The 16152-nt window shown below is 47.3% G+C and overlaps 1 protein-coding gene, 1 long non-coding RNA gene and 3 other non-coding genes across 6 annotated transcripts; all 5 read left to right on the top strand.

Annotated features, from left to right (window-relative positions):
• The first annotated feature begins 2011 nt into the window (after positions 1-2011).
• Positions 2012-2412, top strand: LOC117007627. The gene is made up of 2 exons (XR_004420182.2): positions 2012-2075; positions 2363-2412. It is a non-coding gene; the product is annotated as an uncharacterized LOC117007627 (long non-coding RNA).
• Positions 2413-2427: 15 nt separating this feature from the next.
• On the top strand, positions 2428-16093 carry PABPC4 (poly(A) binding protein cytoplasmic 4). 2 transcript variants are annotated; one of them, XM_033080912.1, is made up of 15 exons: positions 2428-2944; positions 8188-8381; positions 9712-9827; positions 10285-10424; positions 10600-10694; positions 11271-11408; positions 11818-11913; positions 12348-12620; positions 12822-12909; positions 13120-13236; positions 13715-13842; positions 14481-14574; positions 14657-14787; positions 14872-14971; positions 15731-16093. In XM_033080912.1, exons 1-14 carry the CDS (start codon positions 2752-2754, stop codon positions 14956-14958), a joined length of 1890 nt encoding a protein of 629 aa, XP_032936803.1. In that variant the 5' UTR covers positions 2428-2751; the 3' UTR covers positions 14959-14971; positions 15731-16093. The 2 variants fall into 2 exon arrangements, with proteins under 2 accessions (XP_032936803.1, XP_042635939.1); XM_042780005.1 differs by lacking the exon at positions 14872-14971.
• On the top strand, positions 11525-11660 carry LOC117007714. Its single transcript, XR_004420205.1, has one exon. It is a non-coding gene; the product is annotated as a small nucleolar RNA SNORA55 (small nucleolar RNA).
• On the top strand, positions 12134-12261 carry LOC117007713. Its single transcript, XR_004420204.1, has one exon. It is a non-coding gene; the product is annotated as a small nucleolar RNA SNORA55 (small nucleolar RNA).
• On the top strand, positions 13346-13464 carry LOC117007715. The gene has a single exon (XR_004420206.1). It is a non-coding gene; the product is annotated as a small nucleolar RNA SNORA55 (small nucleolar RNA).
• Positions 16094-16152: the final 59 nt, after the last annotated feature.

Below are 16152 nucleotides of genomic sequence, written 5' to 3'. Positions count from 1 at the left end.
CTGGTGGAGCAATCCCACCCTGCCATCTGCTGGTGAAATCCTAAAGCCCAGGAGGCGAAAACAAACAGCATTTTGTTGAAAACCTGCCATCTGTGCTGAGAACTGGGGTGATGTTTTAGGGTGACCATCAAGGCACAGACACAGACGATGGATGGGTCACCCAGCAGCACGATAGGGGTTGGATTGATGAAATAAAGCCATTAACAGATGTCCCCTCTGCTCCACGTGATGCTGAAGATGCTGAGAGGGCCAGCTGGGAGGATCTCAGGTATCTCAGGAGCATTTTTGTGCTGAGACCACCAAGAGCAGTGGGGTCTCTGGAGCAGTTTTGTACCCCCAGCCCATCTGGGGGCTGTGAAAAGGATGGAGCAGGACACGGTGGCTGTCTGCACAGAGTCCCCCGGGAGGGAACACAAATGTCACTAAATATGTTCCAAATCAGCGCCGTTCACAGCGTGGCCACAGCGGCTGCTGCAGCCAAAGGGTGTTTTTATGTGGGAACACGCTCTTGGAGCTGGGCTGTGTTTTGACTTTAGCTGTCAAAGCAGGAGCTGAGTGCTTTGCACAGCGACATGCCTGTGTCAGCCCTGGATTTCCCAGCGGAGGAGGTGCCAGCTGTGAAGGACCGAGCACAAAACAGTGGCAGGTGTGATCCCACCAGCGTGGCCTTGCTGTTGGGGGAATGATGATGAGGAGGAGGATTTGTGATTTTCAAGACAGAAAATAGTGCAAATCACTACGATTTGCTTTGCTATTTTTACCTTTATTCTCCTACTCTTGATTATTGTGAAGATACCACATCCCATTTTGATGATAGCACTATATCCTGCTTTTAAAGCGAATTAAAGGCAATTTAACAATTGAAAAGCCACAATGCCCAGCTAACCAGTGTCTACACACTTAGTCCCCTTTAACAGGACAGCCTGAAGGTCACTGATGAATCACTGAATCCCGCACGCTCCGCTGAAGATGCTGGAAATAGATAATTACGGGTCTCCCTGGAGCTGATCTCGTGAGTGTGAAGGCACGGGACAGCACGGAGGGGGGGTGAATCCCTCTCCCATTCCTGCAGCTTTCTGCTGGGAGTTGTTTCAGCCTCACCCTGGGAAGAAGGGCTGGCAGCTCGCTCCCATGGCGAGACATCGGAACCCTTGGTCCTGCTCCAGGGCAAGCCCACGATGGGAGCTGGAATTCGTGCTTGTCTGAGGGAAAATCATGCTCTGAACAGGAGGAGGTTGTGGGAACAGCTCCAGCTCTGACTGCTCCTCGCCCCTCTGCCAGCGACACCTCCAAAATTGGGAGCAGTGAGAACGGTCCCAGAGGAATTGTTTGTTCTGCTGGAGCATTCCTCTGCTTTCTCGGTCCCAGCTCTCCTCAGGAGGCTTCCCTGCGTTTTTTTGTGTTTTATGGTGGGATTGATCTGCCCTGTGAGACATCAGCACATGTAGGACGGGGTGGGAGGGAAAACCCTAAAAACTCTTCTGGGGTTTGTTTGTTGTATGGATCCATCTCTCGGCCTGCTTGTTTGTCCCTAAATCTGTTTAAATGCTGAGGTGAAACTTGGGTTTTAGTTTATGCTCTTTGCTGGGAAACACTGAACAGTGTGACACTATCCTCTGACATCCCTTGGAGATATTTTATGGGTTTATGGGATTCCCTCTCTTATGGATTTATGGGATTCCCTCTCAGCCGTCCCTTCTCCAGAATAACCAGGCCCCGCTCCCACAGCCTCCCCTCATGAGGGCGATGCTCCAGACCCCAAATCATCTTTGTCACCCCTGCTGCGCCCCCTCCATCATTCCTCACCTTCACCACCCTAAAACCAATTAGAAAACCCACACACAACTCCCAACAACGACCAACTTTAATCATTCCCAACCCCTCTGTGGCGACCCCGAAATGGCGGGGGCCGGGTCCTCCCGCCCGCTAGGGGGCGCTGCGCGCGGCGCGGGGCGCTCCGTGCCGGGCCCGGCCGCCTCCTCTCGGCGGCACCGCGGCCCACTCGCGCCGCCGCGGCGCCTATAAAGGGCCGCCCGCCGAACCCGCCGCCCCTCCGCCCGCCGCGGCCGCACCGCGTGAGTTCGGGTCGGGCCCGGCACCGCCGACCCCGCCCCGGGTCGGTGCTGTGGGGTAGGGAGGGCTCGGGGGAGCGCGGCGCTCCGGGGAAGGGAGAGCGCGCGGCGGAGGCGGCGGCGGCCGCGCTGCCCTGCCCGCCCTCAGGGCGCCGCGTGCCGCCACAGCGTTTTATTTATAATACCTTTAGGCTATCTAGGCGAGCGGGTTTGTATTAGTGCGTGTAAGAGATTTATTTATTTATTTATTTATTTATTTATTTATTTATTTTTATTTTTTATTTCCTCAGGAAAAAATCAACGGGCCGCCGCTCTGCAGAATCCGGGCTTAAATCGAAGCCAGAAAAAAAAAAAAAAAAAAAAAAAAAGGCACGTTGGGGTTTTAGGAGTTTTTTGTGCCTCAAAGCGCTCGGCGTATGAATTTTGGATCCGATCCCTGCTCTCCAGGAAGATTAACTTTGGGGTGTTTTTGCTGTTTTTTTTTCAAGCTTGCACAACCCTCTGAGCTGCTCTGTGTCCTGGTGCCCACTCCCCTTACCCCAAACCTTCTGCCCTGCCGCAGCTTTTAATTAAGAGTTTGAGTGTTCCCCTAGAGTTAATATTTATAAGGAGTTTGACTTGAGACCCTCCAAAAAAAAAAAATAAATAAACCCTGGTGGTTGAGAGCGCCGAGGGGAAGATGAACACGGCCGCCAGCAGCTACCCCATGGCCTCGCTGTACGTGGGGGACCTGCACCCCGATATCACCGAGGCCATGCTCTACGAGAAGTTCAGCCCGGCTGGCCCCGTGCTGTCCATTCGGGTCTGCAGGGACATGATCACCCGCCGCTCCCTGGGCTACGCCTATGTCAACTTCCAGCAGCCCGCAGATGGTGAGTGACCATTGCAGACACATCCATGGCGTTTTTCCCTTCATTTTTCCTCGTTTTTTGCCCCCACGTGTTACAGGGTGATTGCAACAGCAGTATTTTTTACTGCTTGGTGTTTACAAAATGCTCTGCAAATGCACTAACTTCTCTTTTAGACAGACCTGTTTTTTGCAGTGATACCAAATTTCAGAGATTTGTGTTTGTTCCTCGCATAAGAAGATAATCCCCCTGCGTTTCCCTTCGTTCTGGGGTAGTTTGGGGCTGTTTCTGTGGGGATTGGTGCAGCCAGTCCTAGCAGAGAAAGTTCAGAGCAGTCAGCCCTGATTGAGTGCTCAGTTGAGTGGCTGCTCCACACACTCCCAGTTCAATAATTTAATATCTGCTGTGTTCAAGCAGCTGGATGTGCCTCCCAGTTTGGGAAGTGGTGTTCTTGCTTTAAAGTGAAATAAAACACTCTTCAATGTGTGGGAAACCAGTTTGTCTCATGTGCAGAAGCCACATTTGCTTTTCTCTTGCCAGACTTTTTTTTTTTTTCACACTTTTGTTTCCTGCTCAAAGCCAGGTGTAGCAGAGCTGGAGCAGCACGTGAAAGATGGGACAGGAGAGGTCATTTTGGAACACGTCTTTTCTGGAAGGAAATTGGGTCAGCGTTTTCTGCCCCAGTTTTCAGAGCTCTGCCTGCTGACTGCTGCAAGTTTATTGCTCCGTGCTGGGGTTTAACAGCATCTCTGTGATAGAGGCGTCCAAGTAGAGATGAGAGTGAGCTTTTCCCTTGAATTCACAATCAGTTTACAACAGCACAGACTTCAGCAACAAGTAAACTTTCTTTTAGCCTGTACTAGGATTTCTTCACATGTTTGCAGAGCTTCCATCCTCCCCCAGGGCAGTTCCTTCCATTTGTTTGGACTGATCTGATTGAGCACTTTCGATCCTTTCCCTTGTCATGCTGATTAAAAGCTGACTTGCACCCCCACTGCATAATTTCTCATTCATGGCGCTCTCAAAAAATCTTTTGTTTTTTATTCTGGCGGTGTATTTGTGTTTTAAAGATTCTCAGTGAGAAGAAAGGAACCTGAGAGCCTGTGTTTGTGCTCCCATCCTGCCCTGAGTGCCTCTTACAAAACCACCTTGCTCCCTTTATGTGCTCAGCAAAGTTATCCCAGCTCACCTGCCTGCCTTAGGCTCTGATCTCAATTTGCAGGAGCAGAGAAATAAAAAAAAGCAGCAGAAACAAAGCCAGGAAGGAACTCCAGCTTGGATTAGATAAATTTTGGGGAGATGTGGGGTGCAGAATTGTAGATAAAGTTCTTTCAAAGCAGAGAATCAATGATCTCAGAAGGAATCAGTGGCATTCTGCACCTCGTACAAATGGGGGCTTTCCCAGTGTATTCCAAGGTAATCTTTTATGGTAATAAATAGGCAGGAATTTCGGGGGAGGTTGCACCATTCTGGGCTGCTGGAGAGGCAGCAGACATTTTAGGAAACTCCTGGACTTGAAGTGATACTTGGAGCAAGTAGGTGGTGTCTTGTTACTGGCGGGTCTTAGAAGGTCAAGTGGTTTGAACCTAATTATTGAGTAAATATCGAGGCAGGGAAATAGTCAAACTGCTCCAGCCCTCCTGAAGAGATGTGAATTTCTGAATTTCTCCTGTCAAACTGCAGCCTCTGTTAGCCTGCATAAATAAAAACCCAGCTGCTGCACTCCATGTAAAGCAGCAGGACACAGACAGAAAGTTTGGAAGAGGTTTGGGATCTCTCCTAAACGAGCTTGATTATGTAGAATATAATTTTTGTTGTAAAATGCAGAAATTTGGACTGTTCTCAAGGTGGCACTTGCCTGCATGAGGCTTCCTGAGAGGAGGAGGGATTCTGAGTTCTCTTCCAGGAATACAAAATCAGAAATGCACTTGGGCTTCATCCCACTAAATCTGAGAAAAGCTGAGGGGAGCAGTGTGGGAATCTGGCTGGGTTCATGGTTCAGAGTCGGTGCTTACAGCAATCAGGAGGTTTTTGTGCTCTGCACACCTCTTGTGGTCACACTGTATGTCTGAACTGCTGTGGGTGTTAAAAAGGTTGATAAATGATTGTTTGCACCTTGTGTGGAAGGGTGAGGGCTTTGTAAATCTGAGGAAAGCAATGTTTTCACTTTTTTTTTTTTTTGTTCTAAAGCAGGACTCTGCCCCTGTGCCCACAGAGCAAATCAAGCAGCCAGAACTCTTTCCCTGTCACTTCATGACCATGCTCTGCACTTCCAAGTTCCTGTGTCCAAACTGGGCCAGGATTGTGTTTTTCTTTCCATTTTTTAGCTGCTGGAGTGATGCTGGACAGGCATTGTCTGACTGGCAGTAGTCTGCTGCAGAGAGGTTATTTTTAGGGAAAATGAGCTGTGCTGGTTTTGATTGCAGTTCCTTGCTGTAGTAACCAGGGAATGCTGAATTCTGAGCCTGTCATGCTGTGACAGGCAGGGTCAGGAAACACTGCAAAGTTCTGGCTAGGTCATGCTCAGCAGTGGTTGTTAATATTTATTCTTTTTGGCTGTGAAGAAGGGAAGGAAAACAAACTCAACAGAGAAGCTGAATTTCTCTTTTCATGCGTTCCATGCAATTGAATTCCAAACATTGACAGTCACAAAATGACAGTTCAGGGTAATGAAGCAGAGAAATTTCAGTTTGGCTGCAGAGATAAGGTGTTCTAAAAGTGTAGGAAAAACAGAATGTTTCCCAAGCTAAGGAGGATCCCAGGGCTGGAAACAGATAGGTGTTTCTGTGGAAAAGTAGAGATAAACTTGTTTGTTCTCCTCCTTGAAGGCAGTGTAAAGGAGGAGCTGTGCAAGGCAAATTGTGAAGTTAAAAGGAAGAGTTGGTACTGACCCAATCTTCATTACAGCAGCATTTTGTTGTAACCTCAGTGATTGAGGAATTTAATTTTTTTGAATATGCACCATCTCTTTTTAAAAAAAATAAGTGGCTGAATTTGCACACTGTGCTTTCCTTCTCAGGACTTTTTTTGCTCAGTGAGCTGGGAGGTTTGGGGGAGAATAAAACTCCTTGTGTGGAGTTTGTCCTGGATGAATCTTGGGGTGTGAGGTTGCACAAACCACAGCCACTAATCCCAGCATTAATTGCTCATGAGGCCTGAGGCAAACTGCACTGAGTGTTCAGGTGCTCTCCCTGCCAGAAAGGGAATGAAAAGGAAGCCTGAAAGGAGCTGTGAGTGTGTTTAAAATGTTCTGGATGAGCTGCAGTTGAGTCTGCTGGAAGGATGACAGGAACCGGTGGGAGAGAAACAGATCCAGGAAGCGAAATGGCTGAAGCTTTGTGGCTTAAATAGAAGAAAATGAGAAGGTGTTTGCTCAGATGAAGGAAATGAATCAGATGTGCTTGGTGTGAGTCATTCCCAGAGCTCCTGCAGATCCCTCACAGGTTTTCTGAGGTCCTGCTGTAGTGGGGTTGCATTTCCACCTGTGGGTGTGGCACACACCCCTCAGGGAATCCATGTAGGGCTTTCACCACAAGTGTCTGGGAGAATTTCAAGCGCTGTGTAATAATAGAGTGGAACAGTAGCAACCTGTTGAAAGAGCAGTGCAATAAAATCTGCTCAGGGGAGCTTGGAAAAACCGGGAGGAACTTCCCAACTGCTGTGGAGCTGGGTGGTGGCTTTGGAACCTTCACAGCTCCCCCTGGTTACAGCCACTGCTTGTCACCTTCCAGCCTGCTGTTATCCACCCAGTGGGTGCCTTTGCCAGCACATGCTTCTGCAGGACCTCTGCCTGCTATAAATAAACACGGCCAAATTTGAGCTGCACCCGCTCGCCTGCCGAGCTGCCTGCACCAGGAAAGGACTGCAGCAAGAACCTGGCCTGCATGGGCTTGGAGCAGCAGCTGAGGAGTCATTACAGCCTGGAAGTTGATTGTGTTTAACACCTTGGTCTAAACAGAGCTGTTGGAGTCCTTAAATTGTATTTTTTTTCAAGCAGGGCTTGTTTCCAATTGGATTTGTGTGTGGGGAGAACAGTGATGGTCCCACTTCAATTTAAAAAGCAGCAAGAGCAAAAAACCACATTTCAAAGCAGATGAAAATTTCTGAGAAACTTCCATGCAGTAGTGGAAGGTACTGGGGTAGGGAGTGCAGGCTTTGGTAGGCAAGATTCCATTGGAATTCCTGGAGGTGGTTTTGGGGCATGCTGAGTAGTTACTCAGGCAGCACAAGCCAAATCACGTGCAAGGTGTTCAGATCAGTCTTTTCCTCACATTTTCTGCTCCTGAAATCTAATCAGCAAATAGCACAGGGTGAAGGTGGCCTGGGAGAGCTGAGCCAAACAAATTTGGAAATCTTGGGTTCTGCCCTGTTAATTTTCCTTGAATTTAATGCACGTCTTTCCATCTCTTTGCCTGCTCCATGCTGAGAATTGAGAGTTTTTCTTTCTTCTCTGACTGCTCCATGCTGGGAGTGTTTTCTGGCACACAACAGTGCAAGCATCTCAATTTTATGAACAAGATCCTGATGTGTGTATGTAATGATCCTTTTTATACACCAGCAGGCAGCAGAAATAGCCTCGTGGAGGGGGGTTTCAGTGCAGGTTAGAATGACAGTGCTGGAGTTTGAGAGTTTAGATAAACACTTCCCTGTTAATCAGATGGGCTGTACAGACATTTTTTCCCCTCAGAATTTTCTCAACTCTCTTGTCATCTTCAGCTTGAGCAACTTAGGAATAATTTTTTGGCCACATAAGTTATGTAGAGGCTGACTCATGTCCTCACAGCCAGCCATGTGTTCGTGCACATTTTCCCTGACCTGACAGGGAGATGATCCTTCTCTCTGAATAGAAATGAGGATGGGGAGATGTGAGCTTCATGAAAAGCAAAACAGCCACACAGTCACTTTTTTGACTTTTTTTTTTTTTTTAACCAGAGTTTCCTGGTTTTCCCTTCCTTCTTTGGGTGGAGTAATTTACCTTTATAATAATTCAGAATATAGCTAATAAACCAGGCATTTTGATACTCATTTTGCTGTGGTGGTGAATATATTGCTATAATGCAAATTTAAAGTCTGTATAACCTTTTATATACTTAGTGACTGTGCTGCCAAGACCTCCCTTGAAACACTGAGTTAAAAATCATTGATCACCTCTGATAATACCCCAGATGCCTCCATGAGCTGAGTAAAATTGAGAAAATGATCCCACCAGACTGGAAACCTTTGTTTTTTAACCAACCCCAAAAATTTCATCTTGGCTTCTCTTGCAGCTGAGCGAGCTCTGGACACCATGAACTTTGATGTGATCAAAGGGAAACCCATTCGCATCATGTGGTCTCAGAGGGACCCTTCCCTGAGGAAGTCAGGGGTTGGCAATGTCTTCATCAAGAACCTGGATAAATCCATTGATAACAAAGCACTTTACGACACGTTCTCGGCGTTTGGGAACATTTTGTCCTGCAAGGTGAGATGTGGTTGTGTGTTCAGGTTCTTTTAGGGTGGGGACATGATCAGAGATTTGAGTGAAAAGGGAAACTTGTTGTTAAATGTAAAGAGCAGAATCACAGAATATTCTGGAAAAACCCCATAAATCAGCTCAGCACAAGTCAGGCTCTGGTGTGGGCAGGGGGGTGCTGGGTGTTGTTCCAACAGAGATTCTCCACCCCAAACTTCAAACCTGAATTCCACAACACCTCTGTGAACTCAACTGAGCTTTGGGATTGTTTTTCCCTGCTCAGGACACACTTTATCCCAGTGTTCTGCAGGGCACACAAGGGACACACAAAGTTCACCCAGTCCAGCTCTTTAAATGAATGAAGAAATCAAACCTTGCTGTTAAAACAGAATCTCTGAAAGGCAGGGTTGACCAAAAGCTCAGAGATTGCTGAAATTACATCAGATTTGGTTATGAAGTGCAGGAATGTGACACACAGCTGGTGCTGACTCTTGGCAGTAACTCTTTGTAATGGTTTTGAAAGGAAAACTAGCGAGAGACTCCAAGTGAGAAATACAGTTTAATAGGAAAAAAAAAAGAAAAATAAAATACATGCAGTAGTACAAAAGAAAAACTAATGACAGAATCAGAATAAACCTGACACCCTGCTAGTTAGGGTGGTGGCAGCAGTCCAGATGAAGTGCTCTTGTTGAAGTTGTGATCCTGTAGAAAGGTCTGGTAGCTCCTGTCCTCTGGGATCCAGTGGGAAAGGGCTGCTTTGGTGTTCCAAATCTCAGTTTTTATCTGGGTAGGAAATGTTTGGCTCCTCCCCTGGGTGCAGCATCTCCACATGGGATGATGGAATTTTATCAGCCATGCACTGGGACTCAGTGGCCATGAACAGGAGAGATCTCCTGGAGGGAGGATGGGCTGTGCAAAGATAAAGAACACTGCCCCAGCTGGTTTAACAGCTGCCCATTAACAGGAGATATCCCACAGAGATCAGGATCACTGCCCAAGCTGGTTTATAAAATCTGACCCATTAACAGGAGAGATCTCCTGGACAGAGGATGGACTGTGAAAAGATAAAGAACACTGCCATACCTGGTTTTTAACTTGCCCCATTAACAGGAGATATTTCCTGGAGAGAGGATGGATTATGGAAAGATAAAGAACATTTCCCTGTCTGGTTTTTAACAGAGGATATCTCCCACAGAGATCAGGATCACTGCCCCACCTGATTTAACAGCTGGTGATAGAATCCAAATTTTTGGGCACATCTTTCTGTTGTAACCTAGCACCCACATTTTCACCCTCTGAGGAGGGACACTGACAGCAGGCTGTGCTCCCTCTCCTGCAGGTGGTGTGTGATGAGAATGGCTCTAAGGGCTACGCCTTTGTGCACTTTGAGACCCAGGATGCAGCAGATAGGGCCATCGAGAAGATGAACGGCATGCTGCTCAACGACCGCAAAGTGTGAGTGTCACAGGCGGCAGCAGCAGCGCTCACATGCTCCGGGATGCATCTCGGTATTAACAGGGACACACTGGTTCTCCTGGCCCAAGCCTTGGCCTGCTACCTCTCCACACTCCAGGGCTGGTGAGTGACCCTGCCCAAGCCATGGCCTGCTACCCCTCCATTCCAGGACTGGTGGGTTTCCCTGAGCGAGCCTTGATTTGCCGCCTCTCCGCGAGGGGCTGGGGTGGGTTCTGTCCAGGGCCACTGGGTCTTCTTGGCCAGCCACAGCTCAGGTGATTTTTCTGCTCGGTCTGTGGCCTGTTTGTTGTCCTCTGCTGTCACCCTTTCTTGTCCCCATTCCCAGCTCCTACTGCACACTCATTTTTTTTGCCTCGCCACAAGTCACACGTTATTTTTTTTTCGCTCTTGAAACCGATCTGTTTATTGGGATTTTCTTTTTTTTTTTGTCTTACAGATTTGTTGGGAGATTCAAGTCTCGTAAAGAGAGGGAGGCTGAGCTGGGAGCCAAGGCAAAGGAATTCACCAATGTCTACATTAAAAACTTTGGGGATGACATGGATGATGAAAGACTAAAGGAACTCTTTGGCAAATATGGTAAATACAAAAATACTTTTATTTAGGCTGTGAATTTAATGAAATGTGATAGTTTGAGTGCTACTGTGGAGTCCCCACCTGGGTCACTTTAAGGCTGAGGACTGGGGCTATTAAATGGAATTTAACAATCTTGAAATACTTTTGATATTTTACTAACCCTGTCCCTTGGTAACAGGTAAAACTCTGAGTGTTAAAGTGATGACAGATCCCACTGGAAAATCCAAAGGCTTTGGCTTTGTAAGCTTTGAAAAGCATGAAGAAGCCAACAAGGTAGGACCAGCTTTTGTGTTGCTTAGATAAATTCAGAGAAGAAGAACTTGGTTTATCTTGGGTGCCTGTTTTTGAAATGGAAGAAAATTCTGCCTTGGGCATAACCTCTTGTAGATGTGGGAACTTGGAAACCTTTTGCACCTTAATAGCTTGACATTCCAGGGTAGTTTGGCATTCCTGCAGTTTCCTAGATCCACACAGTGTGCAGTGGTATAATCAAGAATGTTAATTGCTGGAGAAATACTACAGTGCAGGGCTGAAGGAGGAGGAGGGCACTTAGAGTGAGAACTTTGCTACAAAATGATCTTTTCTAAGCAGTTAAAGCTAAGCTTGTTAAAATGTAGTTTTAATTACAGGAGAGGGTGGGGATGAATTTCCAAGTTAGCTCTGTGGTGTGGCAGCTTGATCTGGGTGATAAGTTCAGCTTGTGTTTATTGAGCCTGTTAACAGGAGGGGTGCAAAGGTAACGTGCAAACTCTGATTTATTGACTGACACAGCTCTGGGCAGTCCTGTTCTGGCAGGATCAGGGGCTGTGCTGCAGCAGCTGAGAGTTTCCTCTTGAACCCTCTGTGCAGGCAGTGGAAGAAATGAATGGGAAGGACATGAATGGGAAAATGCTGTTTGTGGGCAGAGCACAGAAGAAGGCTGAGCGCCAGGCAGAGCTGAAAAGAAGGTTTGAACAGCTAAAACAGGAGAGGCTCAGCAGGTACCAGGTGAAGAATCTGTTTCTTTTCTCAATGTAAGCACTGATTCTGGTCTGTTGAAGGAATTCCCAGTTATTGGGTTAAAACAGAGGTCTGTTAAAACGATGTGGGTTGTGTCAGAGGTGGCATCTGCAACTCCCCCAGTCCCTGAGGTGCAGTGCTGGACTGGGGGCATGTGATGGTGCCACAGGAAGGCAGAGGAAATCCAGACAAGCTCCCTTTCACCACAGTGGGACTTGTCTCTACGCCTTTGCAACATTTATCACCTTCAGCTTTGGGTGGTGTGGAAGGAACACGATGCTAAATTAAGAGTTTTAAGATAAATTGCAGCTCTGGCAGATGGGTAACAGTTGATGTGCTTAAGATTTTTATTTTTTTTTTAAATATTGAGAATGTCATGCTGTTCTCTCCCTTTCAGGGTGTTAACCTGTACATTAAAAACCTAGATGACACTATAGATGATGAAAAACTGAGGAAGGAGTTCTCACCTTTTGGGTCAATAACAAGTGCCAAGGTACTGTGGGATTTGGGGGTTACTTGGATTTTAAAGCCTGAAGAAGGAATTGTCTGACATGGGATTAACTGTTGTGCTTATTGTGATTCTGAAAACACCTTGGCTAGTGGGATTTTACTGAAAACTTAATTCCCTCACCAAAAGGGGAGGCAGGAAGTGGCAAACATGCTTGTTTGAGGTGATAAGCATGGGGTTGCACTTGCCTCTGTGCATTGAGAATGCACCAAATCTTTCCCATTCCTTACTGTGCAGTGTGGGCCTGGGGACACATGGTGCTGACAGCAACGCAGAGCGAATCCAGACAGGTGACTCTTCATGAGAACCTGTCTCTACACCTCTGCAACAAGTTCTATCCTCCCTAAAATCTGAAAAACCCCACAGATTGTTCAGCTCAGTTGTGCTGGTCCTCCATTAGCAATTGATCTTCACTGCAGGTGATGCTGGAAGATGGACGGAGCAAAGGGTTTGGCTTTGTCTGCTTTTCCTCTCCAGAGGAGGCCACCAAAGCTGTGACAGAGATGAACGGGCGCATCGTGGGCTCCAAGCCCCTCTATGTGGCACTGGCCCAGAGGAAGGAGGAGAGGAAGGCTCACCTCACCAACCAGTACATGCAGCGCATTGCTGGCATGAGGGCCTTGCCTGCCAACACCATCATCAACCAGTTCCAGCCTGCTGCTGGCGGCTATTTCATGCCTGCTGTGCCCCAGGTGAGCTGCTCTGGGGTTTTTTTATCCTGTGTTCATCTCACTGAGCCTTTCTTATGCCTGTAAGCAATGACTCCTAATGAGGGTGGTGTTAATTCTGTAATTCAGCTGCCTGTTCTCTTAATCCAAGCTTAATATTGAGTCGCTGGAAATGTTTGTGATGCTCTTGGATGTTGGCTCTGAGCTTATCTGATCTTCCTTCAGGCTCAGAGCAGACCCACTTACTATGCACCCAACCAAATGACACAGATGAGACCCAACCCACGATGGCAGCAAGGAGGGAGACCTCAAGGTGAGGCTGTTTTGGTTGTAGAACCCTTTGTGGGGGCTGTTCCAACAGAACAATGAATTCTTTCCTTTGTGGGAATGGTCCTGTGCAATGCCAGGCTCTGATCCTTGTGTGCCCAATACTCAGCATATTCTGTGATTCTTGTTGTGCACCACCCCTTCAGCTGACTGTCCTGGCTCCCTTTTGAGGATTTCCCCTCATTCCATCCCTCAGGGTTCCAGGGAATGCCGAGTGCCATGCGCCAGTCGGGGCCGCGGCCCGCCCTGCGCCACCTGGCCCCCGCCAGCGCCCCGGCCTCCCGCGGGCTCCCCGCTGCTGCCCAGAGAGTTGGTAAGGAGGGCTCTGTCCCTGCCCTTTCCCCCTTCTCTGGGAGGGAGCAGGATGCTGTGGGGGCTTCTCTACTCCCAGAGATCTGGGGTGTGTGCAGAGAGCAGAGCCAGCACCTGCTGCTTCGCTGTTCCTTGCAGGTCTGGGGGCTGTTAGTGCTGCAGCACAGCACTGAGAATCCAGATGGGTTCTCCACGGGTTTGGGACTCATCTCTACACCACTCAAAAATCTCTGTAGCTTATGGGTTTTGCTTTCAGAAGAGAGCATCCCAATTATGTTTTTTTTCCCAGTGATCAGCCATAAAACAAAAGGTGTGGATTGGCTCTAGGGAGAACAGCCCCTTCCTGAACCAGCTGCACTTTGGTTTCTAAAGAACTCTCACCATGCAGAGCCCAGTTTGAATTGAGAATTAAAACCAGACACCCAACTTGTTTGCATGTTGCTGCAGGCGTTTGTCACCGTGTTCTCCTTCCTTTGCAGGTGTTGGCACAGCAGCACAGAACTTGGCTCCCCGTCCTCCTGTAGCTGCCCCTGCCCCCAGGGCTGTCCCTCCTTACAAATACGCCTCAAGTGTCCGCAGCCCACACCCAGGAGTCCAACCTCTGCAGGTACCACCAGGGCTGGGCTGGGAAATCCCTGCACTTTCACATGCAGCTGAAGTATTTTTATTGAAACATCAAGCTGTTTTTATGACCCAGACAGTCCTAATTTGGAATTTAAAAACCTGGCAGTTGTGCCTTTGCCAGGGGCACCCGGGTTGGTTTATCTGTCTTGTGCTCACAAGCCCTTTTGTAGCCAGACTGGCTGTTAAGGATATTTTTCTTGGTTCTCTGTTAAGGATATTTTTCTTGCTTCTTTTGTTAAGGATATTTTTCTTGCTTCTTTGTTAAGGATTTTTTTTTTGGTTCTTTAAGGATATTTTTCTTGGTTCTTTGTTCCTGTTTTGCAACCATTTAAGTCTCTCTCCTCTTTGCCAAGTTCTCATTTTAAGAAAGATCACCATGCACTCCTGGCTTTCTCAGCATCTCATTTGATGCAGTTTTTTAAGATATTTACAGTGTGACATTCCAGGGTTTTGGAGCTCAAGACTTGCAGGGAGTGTTGGTGAACCAAGGGCACTTTACCTGCTCTTTTCTGAAGCTGAGGTGTTCTGTAGGCTTGACAAAGATTGTGTTTTAGAAGGGAACATCTTAGAAGAAGCAATCAGCCTCATGGTTATTTCAGAGCCCTTGTCTGTGCTTTTCAGGCCCCTCAGCCTGCAGTGCATGTGCAGGGCCAGGAGCCACTGACAGCCTCCATGCTGGCTGCTGCCCCTCCCCAGGAGCAGAAACAGATGCTGGGTGAGTAAAACTGATCCTTTTTTCACCCCCTCAGGTTTCAAAGATCAAATCTCATCGCTCTGAACTCCTTTTTCTCCCTCAGGAGAGCGTTTGTTCCCTCTGATCCAAGCTATGCACCCCAGCCTGGCAGGGAAGATCACAGGAATGCTGCTAGAGATTGACAACTCAGAGCTGCTGCACATGCTGGAATCTCCAGAGTCCCTCCGCTCCAAGGTGAGCTGCTCTGTCCCTTTTTTGTGTGTGGGCACCTCTGAGCAGGCAGAAAATCAGAAAATCTCCCTGGATTTGTGTCCCCAGGTGGAGGAGGCCGTGGCAGTGCTGCAGGCTCACCAAGCCAAGAAAGAAGCTGCCCAAAAAGTGGGTGTGGTTGCTGCTACCTCTTGAACCAGGATAACTGGTGAGTTCTCAGTTTTCAGCTTCAGTGAAAAGCTTCCAGAATCAAAATAAAACAATTAGTGAACAGTTCATATGGGTCTGTGAGCAGCACTTAGCTGATTACAGTCCACTCTTCAACAACAGAAAGCTCCCAGTGTGGTTTCTCCCAGAGAATATTTCAGAAATTTTCATTCTGGTGCTCATTTAAGGGATCTAAAGGTGTTGTTGGAGTCCCTGAGGTGTTCCTTGGGGCTGACATAGGGGGATGAGTCTTGTGGAACTGCAGATCTGGGAAATAGCCACAAGGAGCTCTGGTGATTTTGGGGCTAAAGAGGCTCTCAGTGCCCATTCCTTATCCTGGAAACCACCTTCCTTCAGGAGATAAAAATATTGGAAATGTTCCACTGGATAGGTCTGTGCACACAAGTGGTGTCACCTGTGTTTGGCTTTGTTTAATTTGTGATTTTGATTTTGATTCTTGGGATGCCTCTTCCTGTTCTCCACAATCCATTTTCCTGTGGTTACCTCCATTGCCATCTCCAGAACTGTGATGCTGTTTGTGATCAGATATCACAACTCCAGCTGCTGAAGAATGATGAATATTCTTATTTTCACTGGGTGGCCTAGCAAAGAATTTGAGTTTCTTGTGGAGAACAACAATTCCTGATCATCTGACCACCTTCCCAATTATATTGGAATCCCTATTCCCTGGAATTCTGGAATATTCCCTAGCCTGGAGCAGGGATAACTTCTGTAATTTCTCTCCCTTTTTCTCCTCCAGGATACAAAGAAGCCAAATAGCCCCTTCCTCTTCATCAGCTCAAGATGTTTGAAGATCCTTCACTGTCCTGCAGATCTCAAGGCCATGCATTGTATCACATAGTTATATTGCATTTTGTAAATTAATCTTAAAGAATCTTATTTAAAAAAGCCAACTCTGAAGCTCAAGGTTTCCAAAACCAGAATCTGGGGGAGGTTTTGCAAGATTTTTCCTTTGCCAGAACAGAGCTGCCCCTTGTGTCTTCTAAAGAGGACGTTGAGGATTTTAGGCTGGAAGTATTTTTGTGAGTTTGTGTTTAATTGAACAATCCAGTTTGGAAAGTTTGGGAAACATTTATCAATAAAGGAATAAACTTGCACTGTGGTTGTTGTCATTTCTCTGTTGGATAAATAAATGTGGTGTGGCTTTGTGAAATTAAACTG

This window comes from Catharus ustulatus, chromosome 26, assembly GCF_009819885.2.
Source record: "Catharus ustulatus isolate bCatUst1 chromosome 26, bCatUst1.pri.v2, whole genome shotgun sequence".
Taxonomy (NCBI): domain Eukaryota; kingdom Metazoa; phylum Chordata; class Aves; order Passeriformes; family Turdidae; genus Catharus; species Catharus ustulatus.
This window is presented reverse-complemented; position numbering and strand designations above follow the sequence as displayed.